Below are 22560 nucleotides of genomic sequence, written 5' to 3' on the forward strand. Positions count from 1 at the left end.
ACCTTGGCTGATGTTCTGAGATGTGTCTGTGTGATGCTTGTAAGTGGGAAAGGGGCAGGTGATGCCTGCTCTGAATATCAAATTGAAAAGGAACTTGAAATGACATTAAAAGGTGGAAGAAGATGATTTTAGGATGGGCCTTCCAAGCTCTTCTCAGGGAAGTTCTTCAAACCCCTAAACTCCTCGGGCAAGTGCCCTTCCAAATTGTTTTTGCTGCGATATTAAAAACGAAAGAGAAAGATCTTCCAAAATATTTCTTTGCAATAAAGGGCCTTCTGTCAACAACAACAACAACAAAACCAAGACAATTCAAAGGAATATTTGAGGCAGCTGCTTTTAATTAACTCACGTGATTGGCTAGGGGAAGAATTAAATTAGAGCTAGTTGGTTTTATTCTGGGTCCAGTTTACCTACGGGCCAACGATGGCAAGAGGCAAAGCCTCCATGGAGGGTCCCAGGCCATCCTGGAGGCTTGGCAAGTCTCCCCCAGCTCCCAGCATCTTCCAGCTGCTCTCACTGGTGATTTGAAATCTCGGTTTATCACCTCCATATCTTGAGCCCAGTATTTTCTCCATGAATTCACTTTTAATCTTCAGCTGGGGCTTTGGGCTGCCTGGCACAGAGGCTTTACAGCCCCACCGTGAGCGCTTTTTTGGGGGAGATAATTACCCGAGTTCAAAGTGGCCTCAGCCAATAGTATTTTGGGATTCATGCAAGCTGTTTCATAATGCTGTTTTGAACCCTGTTGGTGGCATAATTAGGATTTAATTAAATACAGGAATAGAAACATGTTGTTCATTTGACCATCTGGGAGTCAATGACTACAGTGGGTTCCGAAGTTTCTCCGCTCCATGCTGGTAGTGAGTGTTTCATATTATTTTCCATCTCCCCAACCATCCTTGCACATTTTTTTCAGAGCCAAAGCAGATATTGTGATCCTGAGGGGATGATCATCCGTTTCTGCTGCTTTTAGGGATCGACCATAGTGCACAAAGTCAAACCTCAAGTGCAACAAGAGCTGCCGAGACGCCAGGGAACGAGGAGGCCAAAGGGAAGATCTCTTAACCCAAAGATAAAAAGAATCAAGGGGTGAAGCTTTTGTCCTCTGTATTTTTTTTGGTGGTGAAATGTCCAAACCAGCAGTGCCCAGGCTCCCATAACAATATTACTATTAATATTAAGAATAATAGTAATAACATTGCTCACTGTATTTTTCTCAGCGTCTTCCTACCGAGACCCCGGGGAACGAGGAGGCCAAAGGAAAGATCTCTTAACCCAAAGATAAAAGGAAACAAGGGGTGAATGTTTTGTCCCCTGCATTTTTTTTTTTTTTTGGTGGTTAAATGTCCAAACCAGCAGCACCCAGGTTCCCATAATAATATAAATAATATTAATAATAATGGTATTATTAACAATAACACAGACCATTGTATTTTTCCCAGTGCCTTCCTCCAGCACCTGGCACGAGGCAGCCCAAGCCAAGCCCCCAAAACGCCCCTCAGGGCCCCAGCGTGGCTTCTCCTCAAAGCAGAGCTCCGAAGACGTTGAGCTGACGTGCCCAAACTGGGCATTTTTCAGTTTGACACAAACAACTTGTGAGTTGGTGTTGAGAATAAGTTAAATCGAAGGGGAAAGGGTGGGGCCTTCCCTAATTAAAACTGGGTTTATTTCGGAAGCTTTAGAAGGGAAATATTTGGATTTCAACAGGATATTGTGAGGCGAAATTTGGTTAAATGTTGTGTTTATAAATAGTGTAAAATTCACCCCAAGCCAAAACTGAAAGGTTTTGTTTCAGATACAATGAAATGTCGTGTTTGATCTGAAGTGTTCTTTTCCTACTGTTTTCTGGGTGAAGGAATAAAGGGGAAAAAAAGAAATTTGAGTTAACTCAAGCAATATTTTCCATTTCTTGGATTTTTTCTTGGGAAGAAAGAGGTGGGGTCAACACCAAACCCCACAGCAAACGCTTTACAAAGCTCTTGTTGAAGCACCTACGAGAGCACAGGAGAATTTTGTTGATTTTCTGTTTTACACTCTGCCGAACTAAACAACATTTTCTTTGGTTACAACACAGCTTTTAAAAATCAGAATTTTAATCCATTCAACTAATTCCTTTTTCTATATTTTATTTAATTCTTATTTTCTCTCACTTTTGGGTTTTCTGCTTTGGGGCCCCTGTGAGGGTGACCTATTAGATTAGGGACTGTAGAAGGATGCTTTCAAAAATTTTAAAAAAAGTCTTAAAAAAGGAACATTTTCTGGAATGGGGGAGGGAAATAAATGGGAAAAATATTAGTGGGTTATTTGAGCCTCAACAGGGGCGGATTCGAGTCCTTTCACTGAGATAGTCTTAATAGAGAAGTTTGTTTTGATGCTTTATGGGGGTGAAAAGGACATGACTCTTCTCTGACTCTTAATTTATCTTAATTTATCTCAGTTCCACGAATTTTCAGAGCTCCAGAAATTACTGTTCCTTGCCACATTCTTCCACTGATTCCAGCTCCTTGCTGAATTGGAGCTGGGGAGTGATCCCGGTGTTTCAAAGGACATTTTGGTCCCCACCATCATCAAGTGGCAACAACAGCCCTGTGATCCCAACTTCCAAATCAATCCGACTCTTCTCTTGATGGAATATTCTCCAACCATCTCTTTGGCTCTCCCTGCCCTTATCACCATCCACGACGCATTGGGGATGGCTCGTGGCTTCCAGGGCCTCAGCAGTTTTTGGGAAAGCGTTGTAGGGTGTTCCAGGGAGCTGTGGGAAGGAGGGTAATTTGCTCTTGAGACTCAACAACACGACTGGATCAACAAGGAGTTGGGTTTAGTCTTACAGATAATCTCATCCCCTGTTTTACCAGGTTTTGGAAGCCCCTGCTGGGACTGGTGGAAAGCCCTGAGCTTTGCCAGGTGTCAGGACAGCAGGAGTTTACAAACGTTTCACAATCCGTCTCTGCTCCTGTTGGAATCACTGCTTTGGAAAACTCCCGCTTTTGTTCCCTAAAAACAAGCGGAAAAGGCCCATTTTGCCCCCCTGGAGTCACACTGGGGGATTGCTGTGCAGCTGATGAGTGGTGGGTGGCACATCCCCTGTGGATGGACTCGAGTCCAGAAGCTCTGACCCTCCCATCCCCACTCCAAAGCGCCCCAGGAAGGAGCAAACCTCTGCGACACGACGTTCCACCTCACAGACACCTCCGATCCTTTTCCAAGGGCAGGTGTAGAAACTGATGGTGCTGGAATTTATCGCCAGCGATCAGCCTGTCATTTGAATATGATTTGAATTTTGAGCAGGTTTTTATTTAAAAAATTAAATCAGAACCCACGCAGGGTGTGGATTTTCTTCTCCTCAAAGCCGAGCTTGGCCACGTCCCGTTCTTGCCTTGAGTGCCTTTAAGTTGTCCCCCACACAACAGATTTACAACGAAAAATCCTCGCCTGAGACACAGAATTTCCTCAGGAATTATTTGCTTTTGGACAGATGGGGTTAAAATCACCTTTTTGTCTGTCTGAGTAGATGAGCTTCCAGGGCCTGACTTCCATAGGCAAGGCAAGACATGACGAGAGGCTGAAACAGGACCCGCGTTTCTGCCTCCTTCAATTTTTTGTCCTCTCCCTGCTGCTCTTAAAATGGTCACTTTTAAAGACTTATTTATTTTTTTTCAACAAAACTAAATTTTCTATGGAAAAAAAGTGCTTTTTAGTTTTGTTTGTTTGATTTTTTTCCCCTACGTTTTCAGTCCAAAATCGGGGCCATGAAATCAGAAAATGCTGTTGGTTGTAAACAGAACTAACCTCAGGTTTTACGAAGCGCTTGTAGCGTGGTGGAAAATCAGGGTTTGGCTTCTGGAAATCCAGAGATTGGGCAGGAAAAGATCACATTTATTTTTGGGATGGGTACATCCAGTTTAATTTTTTAGAACTAGAATTAGAAATCTAACTAGACTTCAAATTAGACATAGAATTCTGATCAGAATTCTGATTAGACTTGGAAATGGAATTATAATTACACTTGGATTTAGAATTCCAATTAGAGTTCTGATTAAAGTTCTTATAAGACTTGGACATAGAATTATAATTATACTTGGATTTAGAATTAAAATTCAAATTAGATTTAGAATTCTGATTAGACTTGGACATAGAATTATAATTACATCTGGACGTAGAATTAGAATTCTAATTAGACTTAGAATTCTGATTAGACTTCGACATAGAATTATAATTATACCTGGACATAGAATTAGAGTTCTAATTAAACTGAGAATTCTGATTAGACTTGGACATAGAATTATAATTACACCTGGACTTAGAATTAGAATTCTAACTAGACTTAGAATTCTGATTAGACTTGGATATAGAATTATAATTATACCTGGACTGAGAAGTAGAATTCTGAATAGACTGATAATTCTGATTAGACTTGGACATAGAATTATAATTACACTTAGACTCAGAATTAGAATTTGAATTAGAATTCTGATTAGACTTAGATGTCTGATTAGACTTGAACATAAAATTATAATTATACCTGGACTTGGAATTAGAATTCTACTTAGAATTCTGATTAGCCTTGCACATAGAATCATAACTATAGTTGGACTTAGAATTCTAATTAGACCTAAAATTCTAATTAGACTTCAAACTAACATCCTAAGCAGCCGTTGGAGTAGGAGAGGGGCTCGGCATTTCCCGTGCAGAGGCTGCGCTTTTCAAGCAGGTCGGGGCACTTCTCAAGCTGCAGCTTCACCTCTGACCTACCGGAGGGATGTTTTTGAGCCTGGCTTTATTTAGGGTCCCGCTTAATCCCACGCTGAGCATGGCGGGTGTTAAGCCCCTCTGGGCCGGGGCGGCAGGGAGCTGGCTGAGGGTTTGATCCCTAACTCTCCACCGCGACATTCCCTGGACTCGGGGAGCTGCTCCGAGGGAATAAAGCGCTGCCTTATCAACCAAACGGCCGCGGAACTGGGTAAAGCTCAGTCCTAAGCTTTAATGCTTTCCAGGCTTGTGGTCTCAGCTACCACCGAGCACCTTTTTAACCTGTTTGGACTCTGGTGTTGCTTCTAAAATGCGAGATTTGGGGAGGAATATTTCCTCCTCACATTTTCCTCCTCCTTGGAGTTTCGGAGAGTGAAGGTCAATGTTTATTTGCACAGGGGTGTTTTCTCTTTCCTTTTTTTTTTTTTTTCCTCCAGGTGTTTTTTTGGCACAGCTGTGATGTACTTTAAAAGAAAAATCAGTCAAAACAGTGCCAAAGGTTTAAAATTCTGCTGGCATGGCTCTCACAGGGACCCCTCCCCACGGCACCCCCTCTTGTGCCGCTCCCGGGACGAGCTCCCATTTCCCTCTCAGCTCCAGCCCGCTGCATTCCAGAAAATTTGCACAAAAAGTGGCTTTATTCTAAGGGAAAGCTGCTCAGTCAGGTACTGCACATCCTGGATCAATAAAGATTCCAATGAACTGGCTTCCCCTTCTCCGGGAGAGCTGGAGGGGTTGTGTGAGACATCCACGGAAGATCCTGAGGGCTGGTTTACAGTGGAGGTAGGAAAGGGAGAAGAGAGTCTTGGCTGTTTGTTGTCTCTGCAAGGAGATGCACAATATGGACACATCCAAACAGGTTTATATCCACGTGCCTGGATTTATCCAGGCTTTTTCTTGCGAATGTGAAACTTCAGGATCGCAGCGAGCCGCGCGTTAAAGCCTTAAGCCCCTAACTCCGCCGATAAGAGCGTTTCCTGTGTTTAGGCACGGCTTAAACGGAGCTTTCCATGTGAAATAAAGGCTTATTTCCCTGGGAAATGAATCCTATGTCGTGATAAAGCAAAAGATCCTGTCCCATGTTCAAACAGGCAAAAGTCAGTTCTGGATTCGGGCGTTTTCCGGGCTCAAACAAGCGGGTCCAGCTGCAGGCGTTCCAACCTGGACCTTTGGGACCACCAATCCTTGGGGCTGAACCCTGGGTTTTACATCTCCCAAATCATCCTGGCTGAATTCTCGGAGCAGCAGGTGTGTTACTCCAGCTCTCTCCTTAATTTGGTGCACAATTACATTTGAAAGGGTGTCTTCTAGTGCGAGATGTCGGAAAAGGGCAAAGCATTAAATACGAGAGAAGAATAAAGGGTATTTTATTTGGGCTCTTCCTTTCTCTAAAAGTCTTCTCCCAGATAAGTATTTTCTGTTAAACCAAATTTGCGGCACAGAAATCAAACGATGCTCCCCAGCAGCGGAACAAAACAAAATTCCTTTGTGAGTTTCCCAGTAAAATCTCTATTTTTTGAATTTAATGAATTTAATCCTTGTTTGTTTACCTTCTTGATTATATTAACCAGCAAGGTAGTGATTAAAGGCAGGCGTGGAGCTCATGCTAATTATATTTAAACCCCCCGGACCTGGTTCCTTTTAGTCAGAGCTGATTGCAATAAACACACCTGCAGGATTTTACAAGCAGGCTTAGGATGGAAAAGCCAGGACTTAACCCTGCTTGGGGATGGCTTCATCCAAAGTAGGGGTTTTTCCAGCATTCCGGGAGTTGTGGAGTGGAGGCCAATCCTGGAGGGACCGGTCAGGTCTGGATTGAAAATTGGGAATTGATTAAACACTGGAATTAAACTCATTATGTCCTATATATTATGAGCAAAACCTAAATGTGCTTAAATGTGTGTTCATCAGCAGTGTGTCAACTGGCTCTACAGGACCCATTTTTAGTCTTAGCCTAAACCAGTACAAACCACTGCTCCAGGAGTTTATCCTCAGGAGCTGCTGCCTTAATCTTGGAGCACATAAGTATTCTCCTAGAAAAGAAATTCTCCTTCTGCGTGCCGGGTTTAGACTGAAAGGTGGGGGTTTGAAAGAGAAATAATCGTGGCAGAAGTTAATTCACCACGGCAGAGTGGCTTGAGGAGATAACATCTTCTATTCCCGCTGTTTAATTAAACCCAGATTTTTATTTGCTATACCTTTTAATTAAAGAGGAACGAGATATTTGCCCTTCTGTGGCATCTGGTTGATTTTACGAAATCTGGGGGTTTGGGGTGGGGTGGGGGTGTTTTTTTTGATTGTTTTTTTTAGTTGGAGATTCAAAAGCACCGAGCTGCTCCCGCACGGGTTGGGTTGAAGGCAGTTTAGGCAGATTTTTCTCCTCAGCTCTGGAGGCTGAGCCCCAGCCCCAGCCCCGAGATTCCCCTCCGAATTCCAGCTGATCCGCTCAGAAAGCAGGGAATTAAAAAAGGAAAAGCCCTCCCTGCAGCTTTGAACTTGAGCTGGGAATAGGTAGCAAGGTAACAGAAATCAGAAAGGAAGAAAGTGGAGGGGAAAAAAAATAAATTCAAACAAGGCAAAAATCACTTCCATTGCTGGGGCTTAAATTTATTTTTAAAAATATTTTTAACAAGTGGGGATTTTGTGTTCACGTGTTAGTGAGGAATGAAAAGGAATTCCCTGAAGACTTTTTTAATGCCTTTTTTTTTACCTGCTTCTTCTAGCTTGGAAAAGATCAGTATTTATATTGTTATGAATTTGATCTCCCTATTAATGCTGAACACCTCTAGAAGGGAGGCTGCTTCCATGGCTAATATGGAATTTTATGAACCCTCTCCAAAGATCAGTGCAGCACATTTTAACCTCGAAATAACCAGGGCTAAGATCACTGCAGAATGTTATTTTGGTAGGGTGCAATTCTTCCCCCCCACCCCTCTCATTATTTAAGATATCCCGAAAACTGATAATTCCTAATTATTTTTCCTCTCAGCAAAACCTGCAGGGCTTTGGCAGCTCCTTCTGCCAAATTAATGTTGCAGTTTTATGGGATTGTTAAGTTGCTATCGATTTTTAACTTTATTAATTCCCTGGGAAGGCACCAAGCACGGATTGCTTTCATTTTGCAGAGCGGTTGAGTTTCAGCTCTGGCTCAGAATCCCGTGTTTTCTCGAGGGTTTCCCCCAAGGAAAACTGTTGAGGAGCCACACTGGGAGCGGTTCACAAAGATGTAAGAAAAATATAAGGTGGAAAAGGAAAACTAAGCTTTTGAAAGCCCTTTTTTTTTTTTTTTCCTGGTTTTTGTTTGGCTCGGGGATTTCGCACCCCCTGGAAGCAGATCCATCATTCTGCCGGGGCAGGGTAGTGCTTCTGAGCCTGCAGTTCCTGTTGGGATGCGGCAGAAATCCTACCCTGTGGTGTCAGGAGGAGAGTCGGATAGTGCCTGTTGGAAATGGACTGATAATATGGAATTACCTTCCTGGAAAAGGGGGATTTAGGAGTCCAGCACATATTCCAAGAGCAGAAAGGAAAACCGAGAAGCTCCTCGCTGGGAGGTGTTGATCCATCCCAACACAGGGGTTTATCCTTCCTGCTAATCTCAGCCTCCTGTCAGCTCAGCCTAATTTAAACACAAGCCATGCTTATGTTTAAACATGTGCTTTGTCGCTTTCCTGGGCTGATAAAGTGGGATTAAGGAGCAGAAATGCTGCAAATCAGCCTGTTCAGTGGGCAAAAATCAGGGAAAAAGCTTCTGCTGGCTGAGGAATTCTACTTTCCTGACAGGAGCTTGTGTCACCCAAGACATTTAACCATGGTGGTGACTTTTGGGGGGTGGGTGTGTGAGGAGGAAACCATGGGATGGAGGAAGTAAAGGGAAGTAATAGAAGTGTCTGGTGTGTTTTAGGCAGCACGAGGAGGGGGGTGTTTGCAAGTGGAAAACCTTGGGAATCGCGGGGCTGGAATGCAGGTATCTGGATAACAAGAGAACTTGATGTTTGTTGAAAACCAGGTCTGGGCTTAACTCCCTGGCTGGGTCTAGTGCTATAACATCCAATAATGGTTGTTCCAGTTCATATAACTTTATTACCCTCTGGAGAACGGTGTAACTGGGAGCTTGGGAATCTCTCCTGCCGCTCGGTGTCGGGGCTGTCGGGATCAGGTTCCCTTCTGAGGAGCTTTGTGGTCATTTAGCAAAAGTGCCTCTTTGGGAATCCCACTTGAAATCCATGACCTGGGAAATGGGGGTTTGATAAGACTCCTCTGTGAGTGTGGCTTGTCACTGGAAAGGCAGGAGAGAGGAAAAGCTGGGAAAACACTGGCTGTGGGGAAAGGCCCAGCAGGCTGATGTCGCTTTGTGACTGATAACGGCTGCTGTTCTCTGTGGGTGAGGTTTGATCATTCCCTCTTTCCCTACCCCACATTTCCAAGAGAGAGGGAGGCAGTCACATGCTCCAAAGAGCCAGACCTGGGATGGCCCTTCCCATTGCTCCATTCCCTCTGTGCACAGCAGTGTCCAACGGGAACGGCTCAGGCTCACATTTTCCATGCTCAGTGTCTGCCTCAGCTTGATTATTTTTGGAAAGTGCTTTTGGAGGAGATGGCTTGGCCATCCAGGAGACTGGGATGAGAGGAAGAGGTGTCTCGCTGCAGCACAGCAGCTTCCAGGAGGAGAGCAGGGTGCAGAGGGAATGCTGGGCTGCTTCCTGAGGCTGTTCAGGATGAGTGGATGCTTTTCCCAGGAGCTTTGTGTGCCAGCTCACAGCATCTTGGCTCCCCTACCCCGATATTTCAGAGCATTCGGGACCTGCAGAGGGGAGCGTTGTGAGGCTAAATAACATTCCAGGCTCTCTCTGGAGCCCTTGTGTAAACAAGGACATGGAGAGGGGGGCAAAAGATGCATAAAAATGGCTTCAGAAAGATAAACCACAAGGATTTGGGGTGAAAAGGCATCAAAATCGTCGAGTTGCAGAGCTGGATGGCTGTGCATACCCTTTATATGTATTTTTTGTGTTCTGTTGCCCATGTTCCCATTTTCCTGAGGCTGAGCCGGGGCAGGGATGCTCGCAGGGATCATCCCTTGCTTTTGGAAGGGCGAGATTTGAATCCTGGACCACGAGAGGGCAGTGCCTGCAGCTGGATTTCCCTCTGCTCCAAGACCCTCCCGGCTCGCCGGCTGGGATTGCCAATCCAAAATAACATTATCTGCTCTTATTCCCGCCCCCCTTTCCCCCCCTCTCCTGGCAAGGAATTATTTGGGAGATTGGAATGGCTTTGGCGCTGGAGTTTCCCTGTTCAGATGACTTGAGGAAACAGACTGGGTGGGAGTCATCTAAAATTAGGCATCGTGGTGGTAATTGCACTTTGATCCCACAAAAGGAGCTGATGTGGCCTGGGAGGCTCTTCTCGAGGTCAGGGCTTGCTGGTAACCCCTATGGAATATGCTGGGTGCCTCCACGTGGATTTATTGAGGATATACAGCTGGGAAGAGGGAGCACTGTGCTGGATTGTTGGAAGAGGACTTGCACAAGGTTTTTAGGATGCTGAAGTTTCTCTTGAAACCACCCAGCCTGCCTGTTTGCCTTCTTTCCTACCTGTGCAAACCGACTATCCTGCTCCAAGGAGTGTCCGTGGGAAGAGTCCAAGGTCCAACTTTGACCCCAGGGCCCTTCAGGGAACAGGTTCATTGTTTCCCTTCCAAAGTCTGACCCAGGAGCAAACACCTTCTGCCCTAGATCCCAAGGTCCTGCAGGACAACAGGAGCTAAAACCAAGCCTCAGGCTCTTGCATCTCCTCCTGCTGTTTCCCTGGACAAGTTTCCTGGGTGATATCCCAACACAATGAGAACCCGGCCCCCGGCCCAGGAAATCCTGCCCAAAAAAACCATTATTGAGTTTGACGGTGAAGGAAGGTTGTGATGAAGTGCCTGTAAAATCAACCACACATCAGCTTTTGGGCCAAGAAAGTGGATGTGGAGCCAGGTAATAACCACAAATTGATGCTGCTTCTGCTTCTCCAGGTGGTCTCATGTGGCCTGAGGTTCATTGCAGAGACCTGAAGAGCTGTAGGAGCTGCCACCACCCACCATCACCCTCCCCAGCCCTGGCTGCCATCCCACCTGCAAATGGGACCAGGCTGCACCGTGGTGGTGTCACCCTCAAGGTGAGGGATTTGGAGCATGAGAGATACGGAGGAACTTTATTCTTCTCTCAGGAAGGCAGTGAAGAAAAGAATACCTGCAAAAGAACATTGTTGGCTGCAATGTTCCCAAGGAACTAATTATTCCGATTACATCCCTTCCCTGGGAGGGTGGGGAGGCCCTGGCACAGGTTGCCCAGAGAAACTGTGGCTGCCCCATCCCTGGAAGTGTCCAAGGCCAGGTTGGAGGGGATTTGGAGCAACCTGTGCTAGTGGGAGGGGTTGGAATGAGATGATCTTTAAGGTCTCTTCCAACCCAAACCATTCTGGGATTCTATTACTTGAGGAAAAACATTGTGTTTCCCGACTGACTGATGCTCAGCATCCAAAAAAGGGCCTGGAGTGAAGACACAGTGTTTGATGTTTGGCTCAGGCCAGAGTTTCCACACTCCCCTTCCCTGCAGTTCAGCCTCCTCCTCCCTCCTCAGCAGGACGTGTGTGGTTGCAGGAGCACAGACAGCCCAGCCTGGGGTCACCCACCATGGTGACAGCGGCTGTGGGGCCACCTCTGACCCTCAGGGATGGTTCTCCACATGCAAACTGCACTCGAGGAGCACCGTGCAAAGTGTCCAACTTCTGTACAGGCAATAGGGGAGTGACCCAGAGGGGTCTCTTTAAATTAGGGCTGTGAGTGGCAGGTCTGCCTTAATAATCCATGATAATTTGCCTTTCAAATCTTGGGCACCAGAGCTCGAACAGCTTGTGAATCACAAGATCTTCAGTGCCAACATTTAAGGAGCAATTTGGTTTTGTCCAACTTGCCCAGTCTTGTTTCAGATGAAACATGAAAGTCCATTTTCCATGCTGGCTCTTGGAAATTACAGAATCCCAGAACGGTTTGGGTTGGAAGAGACTTAAAGCTCATCTAATTCCAACCCCCTGCCATGGGCAAGGACACCTTCCCCTGTCCCTAGTTGTTTAGAAATTGCTGCTGTGGGTCTGTGGCCAAATAAAAAAATAGAAAACCAAATTGTCCCTTCTGCCCCAACTCTGTCCTCAAAAAAACCTCCCAATGCCTTCTCAAAAGAGCAGCTCACAATGGGGATGGGATTTCTTTTGTTCCAGAGTTTCCAAGCTGCTGGAGAACCACGGTGTATTGTTTCAGAAAGGGGCAGGAGTTTAGTTTTGGAAGAAGGAAGGTGTAACAAATAATTCTCACTTTTCTTGGCAGGGACCGTGGTGAGCTGGAAGCAGGGCCTGTGTTTCAAGTGAACAATTCTCCTGCTGCCCATGGGCCCCTGAGCTGCTTCTTGGGGGCTGGAACAGGAGGGTACCATTCTTCAGCACCTCCTGGCATCCTTCCACAGAAGGCTTGGCTGTGGAATTTCTGGTGAAAGGGTCCTGCTGCTTTGTTAGACAGCAAAGAAAAATCAGAGCTGGTCTATGCTGTGGTGCAGAGGAAGAAGAGCTGAAAACACCAGGAAGGTGGAGCCTGACTCAAACCAGGCTGGTCATTGGGATTCCCTATTTGGGAATGTGCTGGTGGAACAAGGAGCCTCACACAGGTCTTTGTAAAGTCATTTAAAATCTCGGTCTGGGCTAGGGTGTGATGGGGGCTGCTCTACACTCAGGCTGTGTATCATGGAATTTGTATGCTTTATGGGAACGCTGTAGCTGGAAAAAAATTTCAGGGGTCAAGAGGTGAGATGAAGAAATGGAGAAATGAGGGTAAATAGCAGGAGTAGTTCCCTGACAGAGAATCCCACTGTGCTGCCAGTCAGGCCTGTGGACAGGAGAGCACAAATCTGCCACCAAGTGTGACACAGGGAATGAGCCGGAACTGACAGGAGACAGGATGAGTGGATGTGGAGCATGGATTGCACAGAAATCATTGCCCCTGGGCCTTTCTGCCTTTTAGTCCACTCCCAGAAGCTGGAGTTCTGTCAGAAAAAGGCAGGATTGTTCAAGGACAAATATGCCCAGCCCTGGAGCTATTCAGGAACAGCTTTCCTGCAAAAAAATCCTTGAAGAGCCAATTTTTTTTTGGTACTGATTAGCAGGAAAAGTGCCATAAGCTTGGCTTCCTTCAGCCAGAGAGAGCTGATACCCTCCTTATTGACTTTGATTCATCTGAAATTAAAGGGATCACCAGAGGAGGATCTGATGCTGTGACACGCTCACCATTTTAGCAGGCAGATGATTTAACGACCCATCACCCAAAAAGCATCCTTTGGCTTAGCACCTCCGGCTGGAGCATCAGCTGTGAGAGCCTGTCAGACTCCAGGTAGCTTGGGGAAAGCAGGAAGAGGAGGACACTCCCCTCCAGCCAGCAGAAATCAGGATAAACCCAATGTGGCTGCACTGAAGGTGATGGAATGACACCAGTGTCAAAGCAGAGGAGAAACAGCTTCATCAGTTCTGTTGGGGCAATAAATGCCTTGACTCCTAATTACTGACTCCAGAGCCCAAGATTAGAGTCTTAGCTCCCAAAAGGAACATTTTTATTCCTGCTTTTGACTTCAACCCAAACTCCAGTCCTTGCATATCCTGCTGGAGGATTTATTTGCTACACTTTTTCCAAGCTTAGAGTCATCATCAAATTCCGACAGCAGCCTATTCCTCAAAGTCCTGCCTCATGCAAGGATTCCTTGAGAGCAGCAGGTATAGGTGGGTGTGCCTCTATAGCAGGCAGAGCTTGCCAGCCTGCAGACCACAGGCCAGCTGGCAAATCCCGTAGGAACTCCATGGTGGTGCTGGTGGAACTGGGTTGTGGAAAGCACAGCAGATATTTCTGTCTGTGCTGGTGTCGCTGTTTGAATGTGGAGCACCAGTGGTGGGTGTTTGCCCCTCATGGGAGGACTTCAGCTCTGGCTTCCTTCCTCAGCTGGAGTCACCACGTTGAGGAAAATCCCCATTCCAGGCAGTTCTTCCCGCTCCTGTCATTACACAGAATCCCAGGATATGCTGAACTGAAAGGGACCCACAAGGATCATCCAGTCCAACTCCTGGCCCTGCACAGGTCCATCCCCAAGAGTCACACCCTGTGCCCCAGAGGATCATCCAAACCCTCCTGGAGCTCTGGCAGCCTTGGGGCTGTGCCCACTGCCCTGGGGAGCCTGGGCAGTGCCCAACCAGCCTCTGGGGGAAGAACCTTTCCCTGAGATCCAACCTGACCCTGCCCTGACACAGCTCCAGCCACTCCCTGAGTGCTGTCCCTGCTCACACAGAGCAGAGCTCAGTCCCTGCCCCTCCTCTGCCCCTGCCCAGGCAGTTGGAACTGCACTGAGGTCTCCCCTCAGTCTCCTCTGCTCTGGCTGAACACACCAAGTGCCCTCAGTGTCCTCCCATGGCTTCCCCTCAGGGCCTTACCCCATCTCTGTTCCCTCCTTCGGACACTCTCTAATGGCTCAAATCTCCCTTGTGTTGTGTCCCCCAGAGTTCCCCACTATTGTAGGGAAGGGGCCCCAGGGCAGAGCAGGGCAGGACAATCCCCCCCCGGTGCCCCCAGGACAGGGATGGCCCTCCTGGCTGCCAGGGCACTGCTGGCTCGTGGCCGCTTTCCAGCATCACATTTCCACTCTGTCCATCCATCCGTGGTTGCCCCATCCCAGGGGCAGAATCTGGCACTTCCCCTGGTTGAACTTCCCACTGTTGGTGATTCCCAGCCCTCGGATCTGTGGAGGTCTCTCAGCAGGGCCTCCCTGCCTTCCAGGGACTCAACAGCTCCTCCCAGTGTTGTGTCATCTGCAAATCTGCTCAGTGTCCCTCCCGGTCCCGTGTCCAAGTGATCTGTGGAGGTGTTGGAGAGCACAGGGCCCAGGAAGGAGCCCTGTGGAACCCCACTGGTGGCAGGTCACCAGGCCCTGTTGGAGGCTATTCCACCCCCAGCCATGACAACACTTATGGAAAGCCCTGCTGGGTCTATTTGGACACTTCCCAGTGTGACTGAGGTGCCTGTGGAGCTCTCTCCGCCCTGTGATCCCACGGCTGGGACTGAGCCTTGATGTCACCAGGAAGGTGACAATGTGACAGCTGCTCCCAACAGTGCTGCAGGGCTGAGGGCTGAGGGGCTGGATGGTCCTTTAGGGTGCACAGAGGTCCTTGAGCAACCTGGACCAAGCACCAAGTCATCTCTGATGAACCTGTGACACGTGAGTGACACAGAGGATCAGCATTCCCAGAACCAGGTGGGAAGGAATGACCTCCTCTGGGAGCCATCCCAGGTATTTTTGTCCTGAGTCAGGATTTAAGGTACTTCCCACCTTCCCTGCTGAGCCTCACTAAGCTCAGACTATGAGATGAGCTCAACATCAGCCCAGCCAGGTCTGTGCTTACAGGCCCTGATGCCTTTCTAGCACAGGAGAGGAGTGGATTTGGAAGAACCAATGATTTCGTATTTTACAGGTCATAGAGATTTATATTATTCACTTATTCACATAAGTATTCACAGCTATTTTTATGGTAAGTTTTTGGGTTTGTTTTTATTTTAAAACCAAAATGAGTCGAGAAGGAGGTAAATGTAGAAAAATGCATTTTTGGGGGGTTTTTTAAAGATTTTTTTCATCTTTTCAGGTGCTATTTCCTTTAAAAATTAGCTAAAAATGTTACAAATTACTGTAAAAAGATCAAAAGCCAGAGGCTGTTTTTCCATGAGCATTTGAGGTGCTGTGGAGGAGAGGAGGAAATGGTGCCCAAGTGGGGGCTGGACCTTTCCATACCAAAATGCCTCTTCCTCAGACCTCCCAAAGTTGCCTCACTGGGAGGAAGCAACCTGAGGATGAAGAAGGTCCCTGGGGTTGGAACTGGGTGACCTTTTAGGTCCCTTCCAACCCAAACCATTCCATGATCCTCTGAAGACATGGGAAATTCTGGATAAACACACAGAAAGAGCCCCCTGTCCCCTCCTGGTGGCTTTGACAGTGGTGCCCCTGGACATCTGCAGCCAAGCAATGGGGGTTGCTTCTTTTTCTCTTCTGCTCAGGGGGACGTTTTCCCACATGCTAGAACTGTGATTTGGGCACAGTTCTCACCCAGCAGAAGAGAAAACTATTGTTGCTGTGACTGTGCTGACACTGATTTTTAATGGTTTGTTTTTTCCATGCTAGAGGAGCTTTATCAGAGGGTGAGAAACTGGAAGGAAGAGAAGCAGAAGGCCCTAAACAGTGCTGACTTAACACCCAAAGGGGCTGGGTGCTGGACATGAGGCGAGCAAGCAATGTGGGACAATAACTGAGTCGTAAGTGCCACGGGTTTATTTGCAATCTGTCATTTCAGGGCTGAGAACTGGCTGTGCTCGTAGCCCCGAGAGTGGAACAGCCGGTCCCCAGCGGGCAGGTCCTCATCAAGATCTGCAATCTGCTGCCTTCAAAGGTCTTCCTTTTGGGTGCCCTTAATCCCACTTTACCCAGGACAGGCGGGCTGTGAGATCTGCAGGGAACAAGGGAGAAAGGAAAACACAGGAAACACTTCAAACCCATTTAAATTAGCATTGAACGAGTCAACTCTTCAACCTCTCCAGAAGAGGAGCCTCGTTCATTTGGCTCTTTCCAAGTTAACTAGAAGCCTGACAATAGAGGTGATCCCATTATGTTGTTTAAAAACCTGTTTATCTATTAAAAGCTGGAAAAGCTGGACAATAAAATATAAATATTCTCTGTATCAAGAGAGTTGTGGTCAGTAGTATATCAGGAGTCATTTTCCCAGTCATGTAGCTGATGGGAATGAATAGGAAAGGAGAAAAAGACTCAATTAACTTTTCTTTTAAACTAAATTATTGCTTTTTTCCTTCAGGCTCTGTCCCTTGGACACTTCCCTGGGAAGTGAAAGGGGAATGTTTTTATTCAATGACTTTTCTTGCATTTTGTGCCACACTTTTGAAGGCTCAATATGGTTCAAGGCCTATTTCCGAGATGTGACAAACTCCAAAGGGACAGGGATAGAAAGGGAGTTAATTAACTTATAATGCAAAGTGCCAAGAACTACTGAAAATCCCCCTCTGCTCCTCCCTGCTCTCGGCAGCACAAACACCATGTTGGGCACTTGGGCAATTTCCCATCTTCACATACTGATGAAACAATATATTCTGGAGGAAGAAAGGACTAAATTCATACCACCTAAGTCAGGATTGAGTACAAACCAAATGAAACCAGAATAACAGCCCTTCACTTTAAAATAGAAATATTTATGTAAGAATAAAAATTGCAAATAGGTGTTTGCTCCCCTATACTTTGGAAATAACCTGAAATTTGAATGCTCTGTTTTGTGTATCCTGCTTCTAGTAGGATACAAGTAACTAGTAGTAACTCTTGGTTACTAGAACATATGTATTTTAAGAAATTAAATATTTCATTAAATATTTAAGAAATTAAATGCTGTCTGTGTTCACAGACAGGTGTTTTTCTCAGTCAAGTACAGGCTGAAAAAAACTGATAAAGAAAACAAAGAAAATCTCTACAGCCTCCTTCAGCTTGCATCACAAAAGATAAATTTTGCACAGAATTGATAAAAAAAAGTCTAAAAATATATTCTGAGAATAAAAATCATGTTTGTCAAAGGAGCCATTTCCATGAGCTTAGTAAGTTGTTTTGAGGGGGGTTTAATTTTTTTAAGAACAAATCCTTCTCCAAAGAAAGTCAGAAGGAAAAGTTGAATTATTTTAATTTTGATTGTGAGTTTACTCAGCTCCTCTTTTTTGCAGGTGATTTCTCTGCTGTCAGAGCCACTTGGATGTGACAAGTGGGGGTTCAAAAGCAATTTGATGCTCTTCCACTGGCAACCCAAAGCATTGCTTTGATAGGACCTGAGGGAGTGGCCAGAGCTGTGTCAGGGGAGGTTTTGGTGGATCTCTGGAAAAGGTTCTTCCCTCAGAGGGTGGTTGGCACTGCCCAAGTTCCCCAGGGCAGTGGACACGGCCCCAAGGCTGCCAGAGCTCTGGGAGGGTTTGGACAAGGCCCTCAGGGACAGAGTGGGATTGTTGGGCTCTGAAATCCTTGTGGGTCCCTTCCAGCTCCGGATATCCTGTGATTCCATGTGACTCTGCTCCCCCAAAACCCCCCTCGCCCGTCACTCACCGCTCGTGTTCCAGGCTGCGGGCGCTTGGCTCTGCCAACCCTTCCTCAGGCACTGCTCCACGTAGGCCCGGGGGTGGCAGCCGGAGAGCAGGATGTCGCGGAGCAGCGCGATGTAGGCGATGGCCAAGCGCAGCGTGTCGATCTTGGACAGGCGCCGCTCGTAGGGGAAGGTGGGCACGTGGCCCCGCAGCCGCTCGAAGGCCGCGTTGATGCTGAGCATCCTCCTCCTCTCGCGCAGGTTGGCGGCGCGGCGCTGCCGGCGCTGCCCGGGGGGCTGTGCCGGGCCGGGGGCACCCTCTGCTCCCCCCCGGGCTGTCCCCGCACAGGATGGGTCCTCCAGGCACGGCCAGTCCAGCGGGAAGTTCTCCAGCTGGGCCTCAGCATCCGCCTGGTCCCACAAGAAGAATTCAGTGGGGTCTTCCCACTCGAAGCCGTAGCAAAGCTCCTCCATGAGGACCCACCGGTCTCAACCAACCTCAAGAAATGCTTGCAGCTTCAAGGGCTCTGTGAGGTTCTAATCTGTAATTGTCGGGGAGTCCTGGTTGTGTCCTTGAAGAAGAACATCCTCGAAAGATGCAAATCCAAGCGGGACTCATGATTTAAATACTTGGTGGCTCCCCAGCAGGGGAATGATCCCATTCTTCTCCTCTGCAAACTAATTAATCCATGTGCTTCTCTTTTTATCAGCTGTTGACTGCAAAACAATGTGAATGAATCGAAGGCAGAATGAGGTTTTTATTGGCTTTCTCCTGGAAAATCCATTGAAGCTCTTGCCCAAGTCCAGTCTGTCCACTTGCTGTTTAGAGCGGGCCTCACACAGGGGGGTTTGTTGTTATTGTTTTTGGGTTTGGTTGGGAAGCAAGTGAATAGAGTCCTTTATCTTTCTGGTGAAGTGTTAATAGCCCCCCCCCTCCCATGGCTGGACAAACAACATGGTATTGTAGTGCTGTCACAAACACCTGATTCTGCCCTCTCTGGCAGCAGGAGCCCATGGCATCTTCTGCTCTTCCAGCCAGAGGAGGTGTGGGATGTACTGCAGGGTAACGTTGGAACACAGGGGTACCTCATTTAATAACCAACACCAATTCATTTGCTTCCTGCATGTCCTCATTTACACTGACAGGACACATTTTGTGGCCTATGTGACATTTGGGGCTGTCTCAGACCAGGAAATGAGAGCAGCTGGAATAACCACAACAGACACAGCCTTAGATCAGTGGACCAACTGGGAGAGAAGAGCTGGAAACTGGGAGAGTGGCAGGTGAGAGGTGCAAAGCACCACCAGAACTTTAAAGCAAGTGCAGGATATAAGTGTGTTCTTCAGTCTCTCCGATTTCCACAGTGTTTAAGCCAAGATTTAAATGAATTCAGAAATAGTTTAAGTCGTATTTTAAGGACTTAAATAAACAGAAACATGTTTTAAGTTAGAGCAAACCTAAATGCTTTTCCTGAAGCGTCTCGTAAAGAACTTTTATAAAGATACTTAATCACATCCTTGAGTTCATGCACAGACTCATGTCCTGCTGCTGCTTAAAATTTTAGGAGACATCTCCTGTGAAGTTTGGGAGCCCCAGGCAGCTACTGACAGGACAAAGCTCAGTAGCTTCAGATAAAGAGCTAGGGAACAGAAAAAGACCTGTGTTTTCCATGGATCCCAAAGGATGATCAGGTTCTCCATCTAACAGTGGGAGCACTCCCGGTAGCTTTGCCCTGGGAGGGGATGGGTTGATTTTAAGATAAGGCAGAGGCTACCGATGCCTCTTCTCAGTAACCTGGGATTTGGCCCTTGTGGCAATTCCACCTGCTCCAGGAAGTTTAAGGCAATGGAAAACAGGCTGCAGGAAAGATTTTGGCTGAGTAGTTGTGAGAAGGTGACAGTTTATGAAACCCTTGGGCTCTCTTCTTGTGCAAATGGAACAAGAAATCCATTTAACTGTAAATCTGCTTAAGAAAGGGAAATACCAAGTGTGACAGTCACAGAATCCTCAGGGTTGGACAACAGAGGGCAAGGAGCTGTTAAATAATTAGAGTGTTTTACCTCCTCTGCTCAGCTCGGGGCATGAATTTTATGATGGTTTTGTACAAAAGTGAATTATTTGTCATGATACCAACAACCAGATGTTGGTATTGTGAAAGTCTGTAGTGATGGACAGCTTCTGCTCCAGGTGAATCTCAACGAGGGACAAGGAAGGGAAGCGGGACAAGTGAAAGGAATGACCAGGGAGAAAAGCTGAGACTGGAACTTGCAGTTCACTCTGCAGTGGTTTATTTTAAGCTGTAGAATCCTTAAAGCTGGGCAAGACCTTTAAGTTCACCAAGTCCAAGTGTCCACCCAGCCCAAACCTGATCCTTGTATTTCCCAGTTCCCGAAAGGAACAACTCACTGCCTGTTCTCTATGGGGCTCTCCCACAGCTCCCTGCTCGCTGCTTAACTTAGCACGTGCTTGGGTCAAACCTAAGACACTTGAAAACCCCCAAATCAGCAGGAGAACAGCAGGTCTTCTCCTGAGCAGGGCTCTGGAGGAGACAGGGTGAGTTTTAAGTGCTGAGTTCCTCCTCCTCAGCAGATGCTTCCTCAGCGCTGAATGTTCCCTTCCAGAGCCATCAGTGCTAATGTTGCCTGGGGATATGTCTGGCTCCACAGATGGAGAGCAGATGTTCCAGCAAAGCTCCTTTTAGCATGTTCACGGGCAATTTGGCTCCCTCAGAGAGACTCTGGACAAAGCAGAAGGGGAGGAGGGGAAGAAAGAGGGAAAATAAGGAAAGGTTTCCCCTTAGAAAGCCAGCCCAGGGCTCAGGAGAGAGGATGAGGTTCCCATTCCTCACCCTTCCACAGCTTTGTGCTCCCAGTGTTTCTGCAACTTTGTTCATCAGAGACAGAAGGAATGTACCACTAATTGGGCTAATTTTGCACTCGTCTAGAAGCTGCTGGTGAGGGAATCTGCCCCAGGGAATGAGGTACCAGGGGTACCACCCTCAGTGGGGCACTGTTGGTTAAGACATATGGCTGATATTTCCAGATCTGCTCAAGTGCTATTTCCTCCCAAGTATATTCAGATCCAGTGGGATCCAGAAATAGCATTTGACTGCTGGTCATTTTTAATCAGTAGGGTCTGATGAAAGCAAATTATTGATTGAGAAACTTTGCCCAGGATTATTGTCCATGATAAGCAATGGAGCCGTCACTGTTGGGGTTTGGATTTTCCAGATCTAGATAGCAACATCTCCCTTTAACATTCGCCCTGTTCATGTTGGGAACCACCTTCCTCAGCCCAGTCCCCCTTCCTCTGTCACCTACACAAATCCACCCAAAGCGGTCTCTGTGACTTTCCCCATTTCATAGAATTTTGGGTACAAATCTGCTTTTAGGGAATGTTTCCACTACAGATCGTTTTCTTTACAGTGCCTTAGCAGCTAAAAGCTGTTTCCCTGTACCTGTATCCCAAAAAACCCAGGGTCACCTGAGGTTATTTGGGAGGAAGATTTTTCTCTCCTCTTCTTGTCCCATTTGCCTTATTTCAGACTCAGTTGGGGAACGTTCTCAATGACATTGAGAAACCTCCCAGTGCTGACAAAATGGCATTATTATTATTATTATTATTATTATTATTATTATTATTACTATTATTATTAATATATTCTCTTTTTCTTCGCTGGGAATTCAGTCTGAATATGTTTCTATCACCTTTAATGGCTTAATAAAGGGAGTCAGTCCTTAACCTGGACAAAGAACAGATGGAGAAAGGACCAGATGCTTTACTTTCAAGTGAGATGACTCCGAAGCACAAGTGCATCGTGTCATAGCTGCTAATCCAACGTTACACTGTGCAGCTCGGGGCGCTGCATCCCAGATGGGCAGAGAAGAGCAGAGGAAAGATGCTAAAAGTGTTGGGGAAGTGTTTTATCCCGGTGGGACAGTGCAGCTCCTGGTGGGGTGGCTCCCTTTTAACATGTGGTTGCAGAGGCTCTGCCAAAATAAGGTGTGAGAGGGACCTCCAGGACCTGAGTCACCACCCTTTATCCTATAGATCCTGCACCTCCTTTGGTGCCGTCCCTGGGACACCTGAATTAGTAGGCACGTTTTTCAGTGAAGTGCTGGGGGCAAGAAAAGTGCAAGTATTATCATTTAACGATGGAATGTGCTTCTTTTTAACCTAAAACAATTGCAAAGGGAAGGGCCTAATGAAAAGCAGCCGAAGGATTCCCAGGGCAAGAGGATTTCAAAGGGCTAATGACCATTTCTGAGCTGCTGGAATAACTGTGAAACAAAACCTTTGTAGGATGTTGATTTAAGTAAAGAAGGTAACAGGACCTTTATTATTCCCAGGGTAGAAACATCGATTGTATGATCAGATGTCAAAGTTTTGGGAGGAAGGCACCAGTGGATGGTTGTTAATACAACTTTGATTTAGTTGATTATTCCTATAAACTAGTCAAGGTAGTCTTGGCTTTAAACTCTGGTGTTTAGAAGTGAACACAGTCATTTTGCCCTTCCTACAGGGTGTTTGCAGAGTCACACTGAATCAACCCCAGTCTCTGGGACAAGGGGGGGATTTTCTCTAATAAAAACACTCACTGGTGGTTTTCCCTTTCTCACAGAGCTTTT

At 46.7% G+C, this 22560-nt stretch overlaps 1 protein-coding gene across 1 annotated transcript; it reads right to left on the bottom strand.

The window, feature by feature from the left end:
- Positions 1–15716: 15716 nt before the first annotated feature.
- Positions 15717–18502, bottom strand: LOC113959074 (helix-loop-helix protein 13-like). The gene is made up of 2 exons (XM_027667840.1): positions 17955–18502; positions 15717–16311 (listed from the first exon to the last, which is right to left on the bottom strand). The coding sequence occupies exons 1-2, from the start codon at positions 18403–18405 to the stop codon at positions 16274–16276; spliced, it is 489 nt and encodes a 162-aa protein (XP_027523641.1). The 5' UTR covers positions 18406–18502; the 3' UTR covers positions 15717–16273.
- Between the last annotated feature and the right edge of the window lie 4058 nt (positions 18503–22560).

The sequence above is a fragment of the Corapipo altera genome, unplaced genomic scaffold (assembly GCF_003945725.1).
Source record: "Corapipo altera isolate COAL_440 unplaced genomic scaffold, ASM394572v1 354, whole genome shotgun sequence".
Lineage (NCBI taxonomy): Eukaryota > Metazoa > Chordata > Aves > Passeriformes > Pipridae > Corapipo > Corapipo altera.